Below are 22,472 nucleotides of genomic sequence, written 5' to 3'. Positions count from 1 at the left end.
CGCCCCTGCCTCGCTCAGGCTATATACTCAGGGGCTGTGTAGGATTGCCAAATCCATTTGGGGTGCAGCAAAGTGGCTTCTCGTCCAGCAGAGAGCCCTGCTCTCCAAGGACACATCTCCAAGCAGAGAGAGGTGACTAGCTGAGCTCACCAAGGCTCAAACCTGTCTGCATCAGAGCAGGAGATAAAAAGACCGAAAACGCCATGGCCACAGGATATATCTGAAAAGTGATGTCAGCACTCCAGCCCGACAGGAATGTGGAAGAGCTTCCTAGGGGCCAGCGCCTCACCACTAAGCACTTTGGCCCGCACTGCAGAGGGAGGCCCACGACTGGCAGGCTCCATTAATGCAGGACAGAGAATTTTCCAAACCCCTTGTTGATGATCTGTCATTAACAATTGTCTGGCAAATGTCCCATTATAGGGGTGTCTTTTTGCTCTGCACCCCGAGACCCAAGAGGATGGGACTAAGGTGATTGAATGAAACAACCAGGGAGGTGGCAAAACAAGGCCCAGGGCTACTTTTCCTGCAGCCCCCAGACTTCATATACAACCACCTCTGCTTCATCGAGGCGGGGCTGGGGGTGGACGTGGCTCCTGCAAGCAGGTTCCAGTTACCAGGTCTTCTTGTCTCCCTCCTTTTTTGGGGAACCTGCCCTCCAAGTCTTTTGGTCTTTGCAATCCCTTCTGGTAGGAGAGAGTAAGTGAAGGAGATGAAGCTCTTATCAGAGTCCACAAAGCAAATCTGGCCACGTCTCAGGTGGGAGGAGATGGAAAATCACCGGGCAAAATGGGTTTGGGGAGAACCAAGGTCCCTGCCCACCATTTAAGGACAGGGACTGACCCTTGGATGCCCACGATAGCTTATCTAAGGAACGCTCATCCCCGGACTCATCAGCCTCACCAGAAGTGGCCCAAGGGTGCCTCCTCCAGCCGGTGCCCACCCCGCTTCCCTAGACAGGGAGGGAAGGAACTCTCCCAGCAAGTGGAGGTCCCGTGGCTCAGACGGCCCCTCCCCCACCACATCACTTCTCTCACTGTAGTGAGCTCAGGTTCCCCTGGAGAGTCACACAGCCTGAGTGAGTGCTGGGCCCCCGGCCTCAAGCCTCTGGTGTGGGATATCTGGGGTGGGGCCTGAGAATCTGCATGTTCCCAGATGCTGCTGAAACTGGTGGTCTGGGGGCCAGACCTGAGAACCACTGTTCTACCAAGACTCCTGGCCCCACTGCACCCACCTGAACACGAAAGACACTCTCCCCTCAGCACGGCCCCTGTCATCTGGTCGCCTCAGAGCCAACTGCACTCTGTCTGTCCTGTTCCTCTCCTGGGCTGCCCTCAATGTCTGTTTAATAATGGGATTTCATGTTCTGGGTAATAATGGCACTCCCCGGGCCCCATAACCCATGGGAATGCCTTAGAATCCTAGATCCACCTGCTCTCCATCCTCCCCCACCATCCCCTGCCATCTGCTGGCTGCATACATCCCGGCCTCCAGTTCCACTCCCCTTGGCCTGCTCCTAGAGAAGCTCCTGAGGAACCACTTCTCTCTCTGCCCCTGCTTCCCCTTCACACTGTACACACTGGTGTCGGCGGGGGGCTCTCTCTGAGTTGGAGGACACCAGGCAACAGGGCTCCCGCACACTCACCGATGTAGTCGAAGCGTCCAGGTGCCAGGCGCTCTGGCAGGTGCGCGGAGTAGAAGAAAGAGGCCAGGAGGGTCATGGCCATGTGCTTCTGGTGGTTCAGGACGGCTTCATTCTGCACACTCTCCCCGGGGAGCAGGAACAGCTGCAGGCAGTTAGAGAAACATCAGGTCTTGAGGGGAGGCCCTCTCCCTTCTCATCGCCTGAAGACATCTCTGCGCACACGTGTGGTCGTCATAGGCCAAGGCCCTCACCTCCTCAGGTCTGTGGCTTGGAAAGGAACTCAGGGACTGTGTGAGCAGAATTCCCATCCTGACGGTGATCATCTGAGAACGAGGGCAACTGTATTTTAATCCTCCAAATGCTCATAAAGCCTTTTGGGTTATTTAGAGTACAAAAGAAAAGGAAAGGAGTGAAAGAAAAGAAAAATCCTATTAGACCTATTGCTACTCTACTGTCTGGGGGCAAAATGTAAGTATAGTAAAAAGTGGTCTATTCACCCTTGAACTCACTTCTTACCAGCGCACCGCCTGGTTTCATGTTCCTAGTTAAGGCTTTAAGGCCCTGAAATCCCTGGAAGGCCTTCTGAGTCATCAAATGTATTAATTACGGCCATGATGCTGTTTGAGAGCTAAGCCTAGTTGTTGTGTTACCATTATGAATAGCGACAGCAGCGGTCACTAACCTGGGGCACTGGGCCAGCCCCTCTCTCGTGGGATTTCATCAGCGCCTCGCCTCAACAATTACCATGAGGCAGACTCTAGCTTCCCGTTTTTCAGATGAGGAAGCCGGGCCAGAGGGTGACATGAACCACTAATGAGCGGTGAAGTCAGGATCTGGATCCAGACAGGCTGATTGCCGGAGCTGCGCGCTCATCAACATCACCATTCGGGATGAGGCCTCCCCTCCCCACTGCCCACCGTCAGCTGCAGCCAAGCGCCAGGAGCGCATGGTGTCCCTAATAACGCGGACCTCAGCTGTGCGACTGGGTGGGGCATGGGACCAGCTTGTTCTCTCTGCTCTGGTTTCCTATGTGTGTTCTCTCTCCTCCAGGAAGGAGTCAGGGGGGTCTCCCCCGGGCCCACACAAGTGGAGCCAGCTCTGACCCTCCCCTTCCGTCCCTGCCTCATGCATCAAGCCTCAGGCTGCCCCTGGGAGGGGAACTCCACTCACCGGTGCAGGCCATGTGCCAGGCACAGCTGAGCCCTTCAGATCTGCGGATCAGATGAACCCTCTCCACCCCCCTGTGCAAGAGGGGATGTTAGCCTCCTTTATGGATGAGGAAACTGAGGCTCGGAGAGGTTATGTGCATTGCCTAAGGTCACACAGCCAGTGAGCAGTGGGACTGGGATTTGAACTCAGGTCTGTCTGATTTGAGAGTGCCTGGGCTCTCCCCCTTCTTGTGTCCTTCCTACACCCTCTTCCTTCGTGTTCTCTGTCTAATCCCCATTTATCCTTAAGACCCTCCTTCATACTTTTTCCTTTGCTCCTAGTATGTTAATTGATGATAATACATAATAATGCGTTTATTGGACACTTGTCACCAGCTAGCATTTTATATGTTCTCTCCTGTAATCTCCCCCACAGCTGATGGACTGAGGTGTTACTACCATGCCCATTTTACAGATGAGGGTAATCAAGGCACAGAGACACTACATAACTTGCCAAAGTCTTACAGTGAGTACGTATTAGAGATCTGCCTCCAGAGCCCACTCTCCTTGTCCCTCCACTAAACCCCAGGCTGCCTCCCCTACCCAGCCCTCCATGATTACTTCTGAGCCCCCAGTCAGTGCCGGCCATTGATGCGTTGCCTGTGGTTTTCACGGCGTCTATGTTCCTGCTATCTCCTCACTACTCTGCACCTGCTCTTAAGGAAGGTCTCAGCTCCCACGTGTCTTGCAGTGACCAGCCTGGTGCTCTGACCCCCAGGACCTCAGGAAACAACAGATTCCCTGGTGTTGCCAACAGGCAGAGAAAAGACGGAGCTGGGCCCTTACCCTGTAGAAGATGGGGAGGGAGTCCCAGGTGTAGGGATAAGCAAAGGCCAGGACGCGAAGCATCTTACAGAGCCCGGGCTTCGGGATTTCAAGAAACCTAAATCAGGAAAGGAAAAAGGAGGAAGAGACTGGAATGAAAACAGTTTCAGTAAATGACACACACGCACGCACATTACAAGTAACCGAGGGCAAGTCATCAACAGAAGGCAAGTATTTTGTGCAACCTCCTCCTGAGACCAGCAGCTTCTCCACCGGCCTCGTCCATTGCTCCCGCCCCCAGTGGTAGCATGTGGAAAGGCCTCAGGGGAAACCATCTCCTGGGGCCGCATCATGAGAAAGCAATCGTGTCCAACGAAGCCAGAGTGGAAGTCCTGGGCTGGAAAGGCCCTTCAAGAGGCAAGTTATCTAGCTGCTAAGGAGCCTTTGCGAAGTCCAGTAACAACAGGACAGGGAGTCGTGTGGGGTGTGGGTGGCCCCCTGGCACAGTCTCCTGGGGCAAGCAAGTCTGGGAAGGATGAGAGATCTAACCAGTCAGAGCTGCCCAGCTGATCGCTGTGCAGAAGCCCCGGGTTCAGGGAAGTGTTTAACGACTTGGAAGAACTTTCTGGAATCCTTAGTGCCACACCCAGGGACACTGGCCTGGGGAAACCGAGTAAAGGTGGCCTTTTCCCCTCTTCTTCATCAACCCGCCTCCAGTCCAGAAATGAAGCCCATGTTCAAATGAGTGGTGCTGACTGCAGGGCCTCTGGGATGGAGCGCCACGGGGCCTCAGTGGGCTTGGGCCCAGCTGGGGCAGGGCTGGCAGCCCGGGGTGTGGGGAGTGGGGCAGCACGGATGACAGGCTGGATACTGACAGGACCTGAGGGGAGCAGGGAGAATCTCCATAAAAAATCACAGCCCTGAGCTGGGGCTCAGGTAAGGAGTGCTCAGGCCCCAGGCTGGGCTGCCCAGGCAGGGGGGCAGGGCACGTCCCCGCTTCAATACCACAGTGTACTGTGGAGGGCTGGGTCCTCTCTCGGTGCCCACAGGGGTCCCCACGAAGGTGGTGTGCAGACTCAGGGCGCCAAGGCCGGTGGGGTGGCTGTTCCAGGGCAGTCAGTCAGACAATGGAGACCCTTGGGCCCTCTCAGCCCTTCCTGACAGTCCTGCCCCTCAGCATGCTCTCCACGGGGGATGGAGTCATATCCCACCACTGCTCCCCACCCGTTTCCCAGACGCCCTGTCCCAGCCCACAGCCTGCCCTTTCCCCTACCAAACACGATCTGCTGCTCCACCCAACCCGGGCTCTCGGACCCTGGCCAGCTTACTCCTGGCCCCTCAGCCGGTGCAGTCACCTGACTACAAAGCCCTCTGCTCCCCATGTCCTTTGGCATGGGACAGGGCAGAGACTCCCGCATCCGCCCCGAGCCATCAGGGGACCCTCACGTCCCCCAGGCTGGTGTGTTATGCCTAGCCCTCAGGGCAGCCAAGCACGAGGATCCCTGCTCCAGAGTAAGAGGCAGCCACTGTGGGTCCCGAGAAGCCCCCCAGCTTATCCCCTCCAGGGATAAGCTCCAACTTCTCTCAAGCCTACTTCTGCAGGTCTCTCCTCTCCTGACCCCATCCTAAGTCATGGCAGGCATGGGGTAGCAAAGGAAGAGAAGCTGAAGGAAAAGGAGGAAGAGAAATAAGGGACCTCAATTTATCATCCCCCCAAACAAGACCCCCAGCCTTGGAGTAAACCACCAACCCTGGGAGAGGCGAGGCGGCACTGGGCCATGATTCATAAGCAGCGTCTGACCTGGACAGTCTGGGTTCAAATCCTGCCTCAACCCTCCGTGATCATGCGACCCCAACAGGTTATGTAACCTCTGTGCATGTCAAAATCCTCACGTGTAACGCAGGGACGACAACTGTACCCCATCGCGGGCTTGTTGCAAAGATTTGATGAAACCATACTTGCGAGGAGCATACCCACCTCACAGAGGAATGATCGCTCAATGGCAGCTTTTAATAAAAGGTGTGTAGTGAGATTCATTCTCTCCCCTTCCCTACCTTACAGCTATGCTGTGCCAAAAAACAGGACCAGGAGGGAACAGACAGGTTCTGGGTGACTTGCCTAAAGTCGGGTGAGCTCATAAGAGGCGAAGCTAGGATTTATACCCAGCGCGGTCTGGCTTCCAAGTTTCACACCCCCACCCCTCCAGCAGGCTGAGCAGGCCTCGGACCACCACCCAGCCTCCATCCTTGCCTATATCCCCTCTGCCCCAGGGAGCAAATGGGACACACTCCCACTGCCCCCCACAGCCAGAGCCTGGCTCAACAGCCTTCACAGCCTACCCTGGCCAACCCAGTCCAACCGCAAGCCCGCTCCCTCCTTCCCCATGCACGGCCACCGTCTATCCTTTCTGGGTTCAAAGAGGCTCACTGTGAAAGCATGCTCTTTCTGTGACCACTTACACAGGAAGAAAGCTGGCTCTGGCTGGCGAGGGCCATCCCCCAAACCATGGATTTCCTGTGACTTGAGACAACATTTCGCCCAGCCTGATAAAGTGCTTCCCCAGGGGCAAACGAACCAGCCTCTCCATCTGCAAAGCCGAGTCTACAGGAAAAAAAAAGGAGAAAAAGCAGAACAGAAGAGAGACAGCAACACAGAATAAAAGTCGGAAGGGCTAGCAGCCACAGAGAGGGGCCTCCCACTACCAAGGTGCAATTCCACAGTTAGCCACAGGGTGTCGCCCCAGCCAGAGATTCCAGGAAGGAGGGGCGGGAGCCACAGAACTCTCCAAAGCACTGGTTGCCCCCAAGTCTCGGAAGCCCCACCTGGGAAGACAGTCCCTGCACCGCAGAGCGGAGACACCAGTTTAGGGAAGTCAGGCCTCATCTGCCTAGAACCAGGTTGGCAGGAAACACTGGATTTTGGCAGAAGCCTCCACCAGGAGAGGGTCAATGCAGTATCAGTCTGTTCTAAAACCTGATAAATCTTGTTGCAACAAAGCCGACAGGATGTGCAAGCAAATTCTGGAACCAGCGCTTGAAACGAGTGGGCCTTTGGAAACATTCTATTGCAGAGGGGGTGCGCGCACACGCCTGTGTGTATCGTGTGCGTGTGGTGTGTGGTTATGGCTGTTTTACTGCGTGGCTGACATCACAGGAATGCGCACTTTGTCATCTGGCTGAACCCTCCGACCTCCAGAGGTGTCTGAGAACCACTGACTGCCCGTGAGCCTCCTGACTCCAGCTCTGCCCTCCAAATCCTCTCCCGGCCCCAGCACCACCCATCGCCAAGGGATGAAAAGTCACCTCTCTCCCTCACAGCACTGACCACAGGACATTTCACCGAGCAACTGTTTGTCAAAACAAAACCACTTTTGGACGCCTTGGATGAGTGAATAAAGTGCCTACGGTGACTTGTGATGGACAGCAAACTCTGGGTGACTGACGTCCCTAAGGGAGTGAGGACGCCTTCCTAGGCTTCTGGGTGGCCAGTGGGATGAGCAGGCAGGGTCTCCGTCACCCCACCTTGCTCTGAGGGCCACAGAGAGGTCATGCGTTCTCTCATCTCCCTTCTCAAATGCTACAGAAGAAGGCAGGCAGGTTTCTGGAACATGCATTTGAACTAGATTCCAGGGAGTCCACAGTGCTCGGTACTATAACGGAACGAATGCCATTTAGACCGTGATATTCTGGCAAGCACGTGAATAACTAAAGACCACTCAGGAGGTCTGTGCTCTGCTTCTTGCTCCGGGAAGGAGATGGCAGCTCTCTGCCACTCCTGGCCACATCATGGACTGATGGAGCCTGAGGCGGAGGCAGGGTGGCCTTGGGGAAGAAGGAAGGCGAGGAGAGAGATCTCAGAGAAGACTCTGAAGCCCTGGCATGGTAGAACACCCAGAGACATCTTCTCAGATGCCCTTGTTTAAGGTGAAGCCAGAAGTCCGTGAAATCCAGGACCCTGGGGGGGGGGCGTTCTCCTGAAGTGAATGGGGGCCGAGTCACTCCTGGTGCAGGAGTCAGCCCTCTCACTCCTCAGACACTGAAGACAAAGGGGATGAAAACAGGAAAGAGGACCAGGCGAGAAGGGACCGCACAGGGCCCTCAGATGGGACATCCCACTCTGCCTCTGGCCCCCTCCCTCGGCTTCCGTTCCAGCACAGGCCTCCTCCAGCCCCCAGGCCGGCAGCCAGCGACACACCTGGAAGCCCCTCGGCTCGGAAGCTGAGGCCGTGGAATGGCCCTCCCACAGAGATCACTGTCCTTCGCCAGCACAGGACCAGTCCGCTGCAGGACACACAAGGCACTTCAAATCCCAGCCACTGTGGGAGACCCTCTCTAGCCACGCTCCTCCTTCCAGCTGTGCAGCTCCGGCAACTCGGAAGCCCCTTGCCGCCTCCCAGGGCTGTCTTCTCTGGCCCCCTCGCCCTCTGCGCTGTTTGCTCTGTCCCACAGGCCCTTCCCTCCTCTCCGGCTCAGGTGTTCAACCTCCCTCAATACTCAGTCCTAGTACCACTTTGCAGAACTTTGTGTATCCAAGCAGGGGTGTCATTTTGTATTATCATTACTTGCATACATTACATTCTGTAATGCTATACTCTATATGCCATTTCCTTTGGCCTTTAGAGGAAACGATGACTCCATCTGGGCTTCTGGGGGGTCTGTAGTCGGCTTCGACTACTGCCCTGGGTGCTCTCTCAGGGCAAGGGCTGGGCCTCACTCCTCCTGGTATTCCCAGATCTTAACATGATGCCTGGAGTATGGCAGACATTTAAGGAATATTGAGTGGTTGGTTGGTTGGTTGGTTGACTTGTTGGTTGTTTGGCTGGTTGGTTGGTTGGTTGGTTGGTTGGTTGGTTGGTTGGTTGGATGGATGGATGAATGGATGAATGAATGGGTGGATGGGTGCATGAATGGATGGGTAGGCAGATGGGTGGGAGGATGGATAGGCAGATGTATGGGTGGTTGAGTGGATGGGTGAATGAGTAGATGGATGGATGAGTAGGTGGATGGATGCGTGGATGAGTAGATGGATGAATGGATGGCTGGATGGGTTGGGTGGATGGATGGATGGATGGATGGATGGATGGATGGTTGGGTAGGGGGATGGTGAATGAGGAGGTGGCTGGATGAATAGTTGGAGAGATGGAATAGCAACAGATGTGTCCGGTAAGTAAACAGAAATAATCCATTTCATTGACAAGAGAGAAACCTCCAAACACAGGCATCAGGAGATTCCTGGCCAGCCTACTCTGTCAAATAAGTTTGTCCAAAGGTAACAGGCATGCTACATCTAGAAGACCCATTTATTATTAACAACCAGGATGGACTTCTGGCTAGAAGAAAACCATCTACCCTGGTGGCTTACAGATGATTCAGGAAGCTTTAAGAAAAAAGAAAAAAAAGGCAGCAACTTTGCATTGGGGGGTTCTTAGGAAAACAGTCCTGGATCATGAACTCTGGGACTTCTACTTCAACACTCATGGAGCCTTCCATGCCCCCTCAGCCCACAGTGCTCACCGCTCACCCAAACAGCACAGCTACACAGCCAACAGGAGCTAACCAGACAGGATTGTGACTCATCCAAGGACCAGAGCTAGGTGTGTCCACACATCTGGGCCCCGTGCCTCCAGGGCATGCTTCATCTCTCCTGGGCTGCTGCCGGCAACCTGGTTACTTTTCTATGTGTGTGTTATGCCTTGTCTCACCCAAGGCAGGGCCCCACCCCCTCCTCCCCATCACCCGTGCAGCCCTCGAAGCTCCACCCTGGCACAGAGGCTGAGCTCCAGAAAGAGTTTCTAATCGACAAGAGTCCTTGAGGAAGTGGGGAGGAGGCAAGAACAACCCGGTGATGTCTGATTCGGTTTCCATCCCAGTGGGCAGACCCTCTGTCCTCACAGCTGTAGGGGGGCTCTGCATTTCCAGGGAGAGGGAAGAGAGCTGAGCTCCCACTCCCTCCCCCAGGCTTGTTTTCGTGGGATGAACAAACCCTCGTTGTTGACACTGAACCTAGAAATGAGATGCCCTCCCACGCAAAGCAACTCCACGCTCCCAACCGGTCTCAAGACAGGCAAGTGGAGACAGGTTGGGGCAAGTATTCTTGATGCTCTTTAAGAATCTCTATCCTCCCATTTTTTAAAGAAAACCAGCTTGTCAAGTTTGTGAAACCTGCCTACCTTCGGTCCCACGACACCTTAGTGTCACCCAAGGAAAGGGAGAGCCACAGTCATTGCAGAGAAGGTACAGAAACTTCCCACTCCCTCCATTTCTTCCTGGGGGGTGGGGAACCATGGTTTAATGGGGAGACTGCAGCTGGCTCCCCGGAATCGAGATGGGGGCAGAGGATCGGGTGCAACCTGCCAGCCTCCCATGGGCCCTTTCCTAAGCCAGCCCCCCTCCCCGAGAGCCCCCCAGCCCAGGGAGCACCCAGCACCCCGGCACCATCCAGACAGGGCTGTCCCCCCAACACCACCATTTGAGAGGTTTTCTAAATCATTTAGGGAAGCAGAAATTTGGACAGTTCGCTTTTACAAAGAGCTGAGTAAACTAGAGTCATTAGCCCGCAAACAATGTCTCTTGGATTCACGCTCCAATGAGCCTTCTGGAGTGAAACTGAGAAACCAGAGGGAATTAGAGCCAGTGTGAGTGGGTGAGACTCACAGCCATGGGGCTTCCCCAGGGACACAGCAGACACGTGAATATCATCGGCCAGGGAGCATGTGTGTCTAGACGCAGGCCTGCTCAGTCACTGTCAGCAGACTGCCCATCGATGGGGTGCCGCCTCGGCCAGACGTGCCAGGCACATTCCCTGCAACCCTTACATCCCCCTCACAAGGTGGGTAGATGTGTGGGCCCCATTTTACAGATGAGCAAACTGAGGTTCAAGAAGGCTAAATAAGCGACCCGCCCCGCAACAGGACCAGCTACATCATTTGTAGGGCCCAGCGCAGAAGGAAAGTGTGGGACCCCTTGTTCAAAAATCATTATGAAGTTCAAGACAGTGACAGCAGAGTGTTAAGCCAAGTGTGGAATCCCCTCGAATGTCCCGGATGTGTGCCCGTGGAGCGGGTCTGGAACTGAGCCCCAGGCTTCCGAGAGCCCCTTCCATGGAGCGTCCTCCCCCGCCCCTCTGAGGCCCAGCAGCCGGGTACCTGGAGTAGCAGGAGAGGCCGGTGCTGACGATGGTGTTCAGCACGGCCAGGGGCACGTAGTAGTCATGGAATGTGGTGCACACCATCACGTCCGGGATCGAATAGGCCGAGTATGCGATGGCTGAGCCTGGAGAGGAAAAAACCAGCCTTGGGCCAGAAGCCAGGCCGCAGTGTAGCCTGGACCCTTGGGAAGCCCAACCCCAGCGTCTGGCTGAGCCCTGCCGCTGCACGTCACTTGTGTCATGCTCCCCCCGTGCCCCCGCCCCAGAACGTCCTACCTCTCTTCTCTGCCTACCAAACCCTACCCTGCGAATTTACTATGAGCCCAGCATTGCCCCCAGGGCCTTACACTCAGTAACTCACATAATCCTGACAATCACCCTCTAACATAAACCCTGCACTTATCCTCATTTACAGATGACGATGCAGAGGCAGAGAGGGTGAGCAACCCCCCTGGGGGGCACACAGCTAGAAAGTGGCAAAGCCAAGCTCCCACCTGAGGCAATTCAGTGACAGTCCCCCCTTTGATCCCCAAGCTCTGGTCTATGATGACACCTCAGAGTGCTCAGCTTTTCTGAGTGTGCACATCTCACCTGCCGATGACACGGGGCACCCCTTGTGGAAAGACGGACGTCGCAGGGAGGGAGGGATCTTGTCAAGGGGAGGAGGCCTTTGGTATCAGGGGGCTGGGGGACTGGCCAGCTGAGAGGCAGGTGTAAGAGGCTAGCCTTGATGTTTCACTGTTTTAGGTTTGGGAGTCTGTGACAGGAGGGTTCCCCAAGGGCCCTCGGGAGACCCATCTGCTGCAGCTTTTCTTTGAAAGAACAGGGGCAATCACTGTCCTTTTCAAAGGGGCCACGTGTGTCCGGAGGCCTGGCCCCGAAGGCCTCTCCAGCTACCCTCACCAGGTCTCCTCTGGGAGAGACAGCCACAGGCCTGTCCGCCCAGGGCCTCAGGGGTCGCCCCTACACTCACCTGTTATTCCAAAGACACAGAGAAAGCTGGAATCCTAGCTCAAAGCTGAAGCAGGCCTCCACCACACAAGTTCAAGCTCTGCCTCTGACCCCATTTGACAGATGGAGTCTGGTGCAGCCAAGTGGTGTTCCCAGGGTCACACAGGCAGAAAGAGCTGATAATCAGCAGGCTGCCTATGGGATTTCAGCTGGGAACCGCCTCCTGGGGGACAGACTCTCCCTCAGCCTGATAGGAGCGGGAGGTTCCCCTCTGGACCAGGATGCATTCGCTCTGTGTATGCTGGCTGGGGCCAAGGTGCACGCCAATCTCCGCGGGCAACACAAGAGCGGGGGAGCCCCAGACCCTGCCCAAAACGGCAGTGAGAAGCCAAATGACTTCTAGTAAGAAATAGACATTTGGTCTTCTCCACTGTTCCTGGCAGAGAGCGCCTAAAACCCCTGAATTTCCTAAGCCATGAGAGCAAGGAAGGTGTCTTTTGTTATGTTAATGAGGTGATTTGGAAAGCAGGGGACTGGAGGGTTGACCTCTGGGAGGGGAAGAGGGGCTGGAGGTTGAATCAATTGCCAATGGCCAATGACTTCATCAGTCATGACGAATGAAGTCTCCATAAAAACCCGAACAGAGGGGGGCGCCTGGGCGGCTCAGTTGGTTAAGCGACTGCCTTCGGCTCAGGTCATGATCCTGGAGTCCCTGGATCGAGTCCCGCATCGGGCTCCCTGCTCGGCAAGGAGTCTGCTTCTCCCTCTGGCCCTCCCCCCTCTCATGTGCTCTCTCTCTCATATAAATAAATAAAATCTTAAAAAAAAAAAAAAAAAAAAAAACCCGAACAGAGGTTCAGAGAGCTTCCAGGTTGGTGACCACGTGGTGATTCAGGGAGAGGGGGCGCACTCAGAGGACACTGAACTCCGAGCCCTTCCCCACACCCTGCCCTGTCCATCTCTTCCATCTGGCTGTTCCCGAGTTCTACCCCTTTATAATCAACTGGTAATCCAGTACGTAAAATGTTTCTCTGAGTTCTGGGAGCCAGGGTCATTGGAACCTCCGATGTATAGCCAGTCTGTAACAACCTGGGCTTGCGCCTGGCATCTGAAGGGGGGAGATGGTCTTGTGGGACCAAGCCCTTCACCTGTGGGAACAGATGCAGTCCCCAGGACGGTGTCAGAAATGAGCGGAATTGTAGGACCCCCAGCTGCTGTCGGAGAATTGCTTGGGCTGGCGTGGGGGACCGCCTCCCCACCCCCACACGCATTGTACTGATGCTCAGACCCCTTTAGAGGGCTTTCTGGGGAGCAGGAATAGAGGCAGCTTTGGATAGAGACTAAGGAAAGTAAACATCCTCTTGAGGCCATAGGGAGCCATGGAAGTTTTCTGAGTGAGGGACTAAGACGGCCAAAACCGAGTGAAAGGGCACAGGACAGCCTAGAGGGAGAAACAGCTGGAAACCAGGGAGGAAGTAGGCGCAAACACCACCCTCGGGACTGCGGGTTTCCACAGGGTAGAAGTGAGAACAGGAAGGAGAGGTGGCTGTGGACAAAGGGGCAGGGAGTCTGAGGTGGAAGCCAGAGGCCCTCTCCACTGGCCAGACCTTCCTTCCTTGTTCCCAGAACACCCCTGTGTCAGGCACCAGGATACCGGCTGGAAGACGAGACTTGAAGGACCGGTGTCCCATCCTCAGGGAGCCGTTCTGAGGAGCAGAAATGAAGGGCTCACTGATGAGACTGGGGCCCAGAGCTTCAGAGAGGGGGTCCCGGTCTGAGGGCTTGGAGGAAGCCGTGATTGGGGGCCCAGCCTTGAAGGACCTGCAGGGAGGGAAAGGGGAAGATCCCGGGGAAGGGCCTATGGGAGGGTACCAGACCCTGAGGAACGCTTACAAATCCAGAAAGCCAGTGACGGGAAGGGAGACCGTTCAGGGTGGCGGCTGACCCCCTGGGCTTTGGTTCGAACCCTGGCTCTGCCATTTACAAGCCATGTGACCCGAGTCACTTCCCGTCCTGGTGCCTCATTATTCTCGCCTATGAGAGACACCATCCCAGTGCACGGATGCCAGGGTTCAGGACATAGCCGTGGTAATGGCCTCCCTCAGATGCTAGGTGCCAGGCACTGCGCACTCCACTTGCAACACTCAATTCATCTTCGTGCCATCCCATGAGGAGGGTATGATGCCGAGTTTGTGGACGGGAGGATTGGGGCCTGGTGAGGTGAAGAACCTCGCCCAGGATTTCAGGGGTGGCGGCGGCTGGGCCACAAGCAAGCACTACATGATGCCGCCCCTCGTGACCTGTCTCAGGTGCCATCTAGGCACTGAGTCTGGGCAGGTGATCAAGGGCTCTGGAAGCCTCTAGACTAAGGAATTCGAACTTCATCTGGGGTAACTGGGAATCCTGAAAGGTCTTAAGTGGGAGGGGAGCCGTGGTCAGAAGGTGTTAGAGAAGCCTGGTGGGTGGGGTGGAGGGGAGTCGGTGGCAGTCGGGGAGGGCCAGGAGGCGGAGAGGAGGCTGTTGTCAGGGTGCAGGGGGGAGGCGGGATGGTCTGAGCAAAGGCCATGTTGGGGAGCCATGTGGGGAATATGGGGAAGAGACTCACCTGAACTACCCGACAGGGTGGCAGGGGCATGGGAGGGAGGGGAACCCGAGGGCTCAGATTCTGACTCAAGAGACCAGGTCGGGGTGGAACCACGAGCCAGGTGAAGTACTGCAGGAGCGGGAGCGGATGTGGATAGTCTCGGTCACAGGGCTGGACACGGCGTGGATCTCAGGTTAGTGGTAAGCTAGGATGGGTTTGGGAGAGCCTGGTCCAGAGGTGTTCGGGGATGGTGTGAGGTCACCCTGACGCGGACCACACGAGAGCAGAGTCCCAAGGCCTGATTCTGAGCTTGCCCACTGCCTGGGGAGCGGAGCAGGGAGCCAGCTGAAGAGAATGAGAACATGCACAGGCAGGAGGAGAAGCGGGAGTGATGTGACAGGGACCAGAGGAAGGGAGGTGGTTTGGAAGCATGGAGAGGCCCCTGCGTCAGAGGCTGGCGAGAGCACCCAGAAGCCATGTGTCCGCAGGGGGGGCCCCAGCAACTGCGGCTTTAGTAAATGGTGGGGGCTGGACACAGAGCACGGAGGAGTGGGAGGTGACACGGTAAAGCCCGTGTGTGTGTGTGTGCACGAGAGCACGTGTGTATGTGCATCTGTGTGTACATGTGTGTGCACGTGTTCATGCGTGTGTGACTTGTGAGAGGGAGGGGAGGAAACAGGATGGGGACAGGATCCTCACGGACACCCCCTTGGGCAAGGGAAGACAATGCCTTTGCTTTCACACCTGGAGCAGGAGCAGGAGGGAGAAGAGGCCAGAGCAGGGGAGACTTGGGGACAAATGGATGCCCACCAGCTGGGGAGAGAAGTGGAGCCAGAAGGAGGGGGCCCCATAATTGGAGGAAAAACACGAGGAAGCTCAAGTATCAACACCCACCCGCGCCTGCTTTGGGCTCACCCCTCGGTTCCCATGGCACTTTGAGCACATTGCTAACTTGTCTAAGCCTCTCGACAAGCGGGGTTCATGAGCCCCCTTCTTTGTCAGGCAGGACAGACAGCAGCCCTGACGTGCAGAGCTGGCTCACCCTGGCCTGTGATGGCAGACGGATGAGGTTTCAGAGATCTCGCAAGACGACTGTTAAACCCCGCCAACTACCTAAACTGACAATTAAATAACCACATTAACACAAGTAATAACTTTCCTTTAATGCCTCTCCTCTATCTGCATAGAGGAATTACTGCGTGATGATGTGCAGGGAGGTCCCACTGGTGGCCGGAAGTTGGCCATGGTTGGGGGTCAGCCTACCCCACAGATCGGGGCTTTTGTCCCCACTGAATCAGTTAATATTTGCCAGCACAGCTCTGGACAAGTTTCTTACCAAACATCAGGAACCTGGAGGAGGCATGGCATTCCCATGACTCTTCCGCAAGCCCATCAAAGCCTTCTGGTGAGCCCAGCTCCCGGGGGCGGGGGGGGGGGTACACAGCTATCTCAGTCGCAGGGAGAGGAGGAGGACGCGGGGCCCTACGCACCCAGGCTGAAGAGGTTGACGGCCCCGTAGTCCAGGAAGTAGCAGATGTGCCGGGCATTCTTGGACATGGAGCTGAAGGTGTGTGCACAGCTGGACGCGAGGGGGTACACACAGCTGGTGCCCATGTACACGAACAGAGGCCAGGAGTAGCTGTCATTCTGGATGTCTGTCACATACAAGGCGGTCACAAACCTCCACACGAAGAACCTGGAACACAGCGTGGCCCACTCGACCTCCGTGGCTGGGGGCTCCTCTGCACCCCTCACAGACTATCTGCTGCCCCCCATTCCCCTGGGATAACTGAACCCTGTGTGTTCTCACTTTGGTGAAATACTACGAGTGAGGGAGGGTGAATGGGATCCTTTTACGGTTAGAACTGGGCAGAAGGGGCAAGAGGAGAGCCTTAAGATTTATCTAGTACATTCCTCTCCCCACCTTGCAATGACAGAATCTCTCTTACAGCATCCTGCCTAAGTGATTCTCCAGGCTCAGCTTGCATGCTTCCGGGATGGGGAGCTCACCACCTCTCAAGGGAGCTCTAAGTGTCGGGAAATTCTTCACTGAGCTGACACCGGTCTCCCTGGGATCTATCTCCATTTGATCAGCCCGAGTTCCCCTCAACGGGACCACAGAAAACTAGCACATCAAATATCTAAGGCAATCAATCCTCATAATGCCTCCTCACCTCTTTGAACCTTACATTAAAGAACCCCGTGGCACTCAACCACTCCTCAAAGGATCCACATGGGGCCGTGTCACCAGCCCTATGGTTTGTCTTTGTCCCCTTGCAGGAAGGTTCCTCAAACAGAAGCAACCTCCCAGGAGGGGCCTGGAGAGTCTAGAAGACAACAGGACGATTGTTCTCCCTCCTCTCCATGCTATTCCTCCTCTCACACTACCATCGCCTTTCTGAGTGGCCTGGTCCCATGCTGCGATCTGCTGAGTCTAGCTCTCTGGGTCCACCCCACACAGAGACACAGGACAGCTCTGCACCATATCTGCCTCCTCTATGACCCAGGCAAGGGGGGCCTGCCTACAGAGCTGCCCACTTCCACAGACCAACCACTGCTAGAAAGCAGGGCCTCTGCCCACGGGCTCTCCCAGGGGAGGAGACTCCAGTGCTTTTCCCACAGGAACCCAAGGAGCATCCGTCCATCTTCTGGTTACATTTGCGATCTTTCTCCTCCTGTCCCAGCAAAAACAGAGCTGAAGCTATGTGCTGGTCTCAAAACCTATCCGATCATCTCAAGATGACTCCCTGGCCCCACTTCCTTAGGGGCATCTTACTCCAGGCTCTCCCAACCCCTCCCCACCCTGTGTTGCTCAGTGGTGACCATCTCCCAGGGTCTGGCAGAGCCACAGGCTATATGTAGCGGGGAGCCTCGGCCCGAGTGGCCCAGCTTCGGGACAGCTACGAAGTCACCCCACAGGGATCTGTGCACAAGTGCCCCAGACCCACAGGCAAGCAGGGAGGGGCCAGTGCTCCGGGCAGGAGCACAAACTGCAAACCCCATAAATCACCTGTGGTTCATCCACACAACGGAACACCATGCAGCCTGAGAGGCCTGGGGGCCAGACAAAGATGGGAGGGAAGAAAGCCAGGGAAGAGAGCAGGAGGCAAGGACTCAGAGTGGGGTGTGCACACGCCCCAGGGGCTCACATCTCCGGAGGGGCTCTGGGAGGACCGGCAACTCTAGGGAAGAGAACAGGGGCCAGGGGAAGACACTGTCTCTGTCCCCATCTGCAAGTTGCACTTTACGAGCATTTAGACTTTTTACTTACATTTACTTAGGTTTGCTTAAATTTAAAAGGACACACACACACACAAATAAAGTAAAATGACAAACAGCCCCCCTGAGCAGGATCTGGAGGCCACCCTGAGCAGTCTGCAGGCCCTAGAACTTCCTTCCGGATCTCCCTAATCCACCGCAGGCCTGCTCTCTCTTCTCTGGGGAGGCCTCTGGCACCAGCCTTGCCCTGCATTTCGGCCCTGGATCTGCCCTCTGACTTCTGAGCAAGCACGGCCTTCCTCGAGCCCATCTCTGTGTGCGGCACACCCTGGGGTCCCTCCTATTCCCTTGGCTTCTGGACAATGATCAGAGGGGAGTCCAGAGTCTGGCCTGTGCCAGGACTTGCCGTGCCCTTTCCCTGGGCCACACATGTGTCAGCCAACGGGGGTCTTAGTGGACCCCTGAGCTCGTGGCTTCTCCATTAAAGTGCCTCCTGGCCAGCATGATCACGGGGCCCCCACAGCTCCCTGCCCGATGCCTTTTCCAATGCTTCCACCACCCCCCCCACCCCCACCCCCCCACCTGGTAATCCTCACAGCAACCCTGGGCAAGGCACGGACCATCCCTCCCACTTTACAGACGGGAAAACATTAAGCTCAGAGAGACTGACTCCCTCAAGCTCATGACATTTTAACCAGGGCTTCTGGAGGACTCCAAAAACCTCCAAACTGAAGGGGATGAGATCAACCCAGGCCCCCCAGTGCAGGGAAAGACTGGGGAGCTGCCAGGAGCCTCTTGAATCCTACTAGAATCCACATGCTAAAGCTCACCCCAGCTGCCGGCCCCAACATCTCACAGCTCCATGCTCATGTACCACAGGGGAGTCCCCAAAATCCCAGCATGGACTCTCAGCCTTCCCAACCCCCCTGGGTTTTAAAGAAGCCCCAGGCCCAGGGCTCCTGAATTGACATGGCCAGTCAAGGGGACTGGAAGGTACCAGAAGGGCAGCAAGTGAGTCCAGATGTTGAGAGTCTCATTGGTCATTTGGAAAAGGCTGAGGATACAGGCAGTGGCGGAGCTCTGCGGGTGTCTGTAGCCGAAGAGGATGCCCTGCTCATGGAACACCTGCAGTGGGGGTAAGAGAAAGAAGCACTGAGGTGAGGCCAGAGGGTGGCGAGAGGGCCTCAGGAGGGACAGCTCTGGTGGTATCTAGTTTTCTCCCAGGCTGCGCACGTGACCCCAAGCCCGGAACACGTGACCCCAAGCCCGGAACACGTGACCCCAAGCCCAGAACACGTGACCCCAAGCCCGGAACACGTGACCCCAAGCCCAGAACACGTGACCCCAAGCCCGGAACACGTGACCCCAAGCCCGGAACACGTGACCCCAAGCCCTTGAGCTGTCAAGCTGCTTCCCTCCCCCACTTCTCTCCTCCTCCCCATAGGTTCTAAAATCCCATGTCCTTCCAGAAGCCTGCAGCGGCTGGAGGACGTAACTCAAGACCCCGGCTCCCTTTGGGAATCCAGCCAATCTTCGCATTCCCAGACAGACACACTTACTCTTGTCATGAATATTGCCTAAGAATCTGGTTTTGCGCCCTCTGCCTGGGGCCCACAGCCCAGTGTCTGGATGCCTTCGTGGTTGGAAGACATATACGCTGTCTGTCTGAGCCAACGTGCCCCAGATGTCAGGGGCCGGTGGGAAGATCTCTGCAGAAGATTCCCCGCCCCCCCAGTGCCAGGATATATTCACCAAAGCGCTTCATAAAGGCTTTTTGATGATGAAGACAGTGGTGGCATTAGCCTGGGATGCAGGCGGAGCAGGGCCTGCCACAGCTGGGCCTGCCCGAGCCAGCCCCTCCCCACGCAGCCCACCTGGCACGTCTCTGGGTCACCAGCCCCGAGAAGACAGGTGGACTGGTCAGCTGACCTCTGGGCATCAACCCGCCCCGAAGACTCCATCGGACCCATTAAAAATGTAATTGTGAAAAGGAGGCAAGAGGGACGAACCTCAGCATGTGCTATTAAGTGAAAACAAGTAGAATGCAAATTGTATTCCTGGGCAATTATAAGTATTATAGAAGTTTAAGGACACAAGGCAGGGCAGAGGCTGGGGAGAACACAGGAAAGGGGAGAGTTTGATTCATTGAGGATCTGTAGGAGACTTTGTTTCCCTTTTGTGTTGATTTGAGCCAGGGTTTCTCAGTCGACACTATGGACATTTTTGGCCAGATAACTGTGTGTTGTGGGGGGCTGTCCTAGGCAACACGTGAGCGCACCCACGGCCTCTCCCTAATGACACCAGTGGCCCACACGGTCCCAAGCTGTGACAACCCAAAACGTCTCCAGTAGTGCCAACATCCCCTGGGGGCAGTGACCCCACTTAAGGACCACTGATGAAGAGGAATGTTGTCAGAAGCTTTGAAAGGTAAACTAAAAATAAGTAGATTCATCGAGGCAAATAATGACAATGATAACACTCGTAGTCATAATATAAATCGAGTCACAAGAACATTTTACAGTTTTCCCTGTGGTTTTCTGGGGCCGAGGGAGAAAGGGAAGACAGAGAATGCCAACCTAGCCACCCATCTCTCCTCTGGGTTACAACTTCTTAGCTTAAGAGAGAATCTCCATTCAAAGGTACATAATAGGGGGCGCCTGGGTGGCTCAGTCAGTTAAGCAACTGACTCTGGCTTTTGGCTCAGGTCATGATCTCAGGGTCATGAGATCGAGCCCCATGGTGGGCTCTGCGCTGGGGATGGAGCCTGCTTGAGATTCTCTCTCCCCCTCTGCCCCTCCACCTCCCCCACCTCTGTCAAATAAATAATCTTAAAAAAAAAAAAAAAAGAACACAATGGGTAACATGTACTATGTCTTGAGGTTCTGAATCAAGTGGAGAGAGTGAGGGTAAACAGTCAAATCTGGGCCACTGATGTGCCATGTGTCCTTGAGCCAGCCACGACTCTCAGTGCCTCAGTGTCCTCACCTATAAAACCATGAATACGCGCTCTTTCTCTCTCTCTGACAAATAAATTAAAAAAAAAAATCTTAAAAAAAAAAAAGGGACGCCTGGGTGGCTCAGTCGGTTAAGCATCTGCCTTCAGCTCAGGTCTTGAGCTCAGGGTCCTGGGATGGATCCCCGCATCGGGCTCCCTGCTCAGCGGGAAGCCTGCTTCTCCCTCTCCCACTCCCCCTGCTTGTGTGCACACTCTATCTGATAAATAAATAAAATAAAATAAAAAATCTTAAAAAAAGCCATGAATACGTTCTCTTCTTAGTTCAGTTCTGGGTTCAACTGGTCAACCAGGGGGAGGGGGACCCATGAAGCTGGTTCATGGTCCAGTGAAAAAATACTATTTAAATTAGGTTTGGGTCTTAGCTGATTAAAGCAATTTGTTCCAGTTTTTGATTCACGGTTCAATCCTGCTGACGTCTCTGGTTTACAGCAGACAGGCCTCTGTCCCCGGCAGCAGGAATCCTGGCTACCAGCTGCCCACCCCACCAGGGCCGCTGACAGGGTGGCAGACAGGCCCATGGCCTTCAGCCTTCAATGCATGTGAGGAGGGTAGCATGTGCTTGGTGGACATGCGAAGGCCCTGCGGCAGAAATTGGGGGTCTAGCATTCCATCTCACATTTCAGTCTTCCCTTTATAAAGAAAAATAATTTATTAAGGCATTGGCCTCTTATTAAAATGTAAAGACTCCAGAACAGAGCCACTGTTGTTGATGATTCATGCCTTCACATGAATGAGTTTAGCAGATCCTGTGTAGAAGGAGATCTCACGACCAGGCGGCCTGCAGAGCGCTGGCACATGGGGCGTGGTAGCACACAGGGAGGGGGGCTGCAGGACAGCTTGGACACGGGGCCCACAGGTGGGTAGTGGGTGGGCGGGAGCCAGAGGGGGAGACCACCTACATTTTGCTGGTGGTGACGCAGGGTGTGACTACCGTTCTTCCCTCTCTGGATCCTGCATTTGGGGAGGCAAAAGAAGGCGCCAACACAGTCAAGAGCCCGAGGGGAACAGAAGGGCTGGGAAATTCACAAGCTGGACAACTTGACCGCACTCAAGGATCTTGCCCCGTATCTGGGGAGGCTACTTGACCACCAACGCCGGGACTGGGCCTATATTAAAAGAATCTCCTCTGACCTGCTATCCTGACCCCAGACACGGATGGGAAGCCCACCCACTAACCGTGCCGTAAAGACAGGATTTAAAGCAGCCCTTCCAAAAAGAAAAGGACAGATAGATAAAGAATGGACAAAAGAATGAGAGTCCTTCAGTCCCAGAAGAGCCTGTTCTGACCTGCTCCTTCCCTCCTCAACTTGAACCTCAGTTTATTAGGCCAAAATGCTCGATGCGCTCTTGTTCTGAGCCCCTCTGAGCAGGGGAAAGGAGAGGCATTCCCTCCATCTTCCCGCTCTGGCCTTGCCAAAGCGCTTTGCATAGAGTAGATCTCAAAAGAAGACATGCTACGTAATTCTAAACAACAAATGAAACATTTGAAAACAATTTTGTATTCATACCCAGTCTCAACCCCCAAAGGCAAATTGCAATCATTGCCTTTAGTACTCCGTAGCTGGGTCTCATTCCTAAGCAGCCCCAGGTTAGCAGGTGCTGGCTAATTTGCACAGTGGAATTGATTTGTAGGAATCCACCTCGCATCCCTGGTTGCAGGCTAGGCAGTTTAATAGGAAATGAAATCAAATTGTGTGCAGCCTATTATTTAGAAGTGAGAACGCCCAGGTTCTCGGGGTGGAAGGCCACAGCAGCAGGTTTTCCTTTTAGTGCCTGCCAAGGCTTGGCTTCCAGGAAAGACGCTGTGCACCCGCCAGCTGATGCCTGAAATTCCACTGCGACCACTTCAAACCCTTGGTTTTTCTAGCCATTAATCACCTGGGGAAAATCATCACACGTTCTGGCTCACGGTAAATAGGAGCAGATTCTGACAGCAG

At 55.1% G+C, this 22,472-nt stretch overlaps 1 protein-coding gene across 6 annotated transcripts in view; it reads right to left on the bottom strand.

The window, feature by feature from the left end:
* Positions 1-22,472, bottom strand: part of PAQR5 (progestin and adipoQ receptor family member 5) — a 74,952-nt gene that overhangs the window by 6,824 nt on the left and 45,656 nt on the right. For 5 of the 6 annotated variants that reach the window (XM_081831322.1, XM_081831323.1, XM_081831324.1 and 2 more), the window contains 6 exons: positions 18,517-18,644; positions 15,791-15,996; positions 10,764-10,890; positions 3,640-3,736; positions 1,897-1,968; positions 1,646-1,787 (listed from right to left, as the gene is read on the bottom strand). In XM_081831322.1, the coding sequence (XP_081687448.1) occupies positions 1,646-1,787; positions 1,897-1,968; positions 3,640-3,736; positions 10,764-10,890; positions 15,791-15,996; positions 18,517-18,644 (772 nt within the window). The remainder of the gene's footprint in view (positions 1-1,645; positions 1,788-1,896; positions 1,969-3,639; positions 3,737-10,763; positions 10,891-15,790; positions 15,997-18,516; positions 18,645-22,472) is intronic. The other variant, XM_081831321.1, reaches the window with a different exon arrangement.

The sequence above is a fragment of the Leptonychotes weddellii genome, chromosome 9 (genome assembly GCF_054177405.1).
Source record: "Leptonychotes weddellii isolate Sample4059 chromosome 9, ASM5417740v2, whole genome shotgun sequence".
NCBI lineage: Eukaryota > Metazoa > Chordata > Mammalia > Carnivora > Phocidae > Leptonychotes > Leptonychotes weddellii.
Note: the sequence above shows the minus strand (reverse complement) of the source record. Positions and strands in the feature narration are given on the sequence as shown.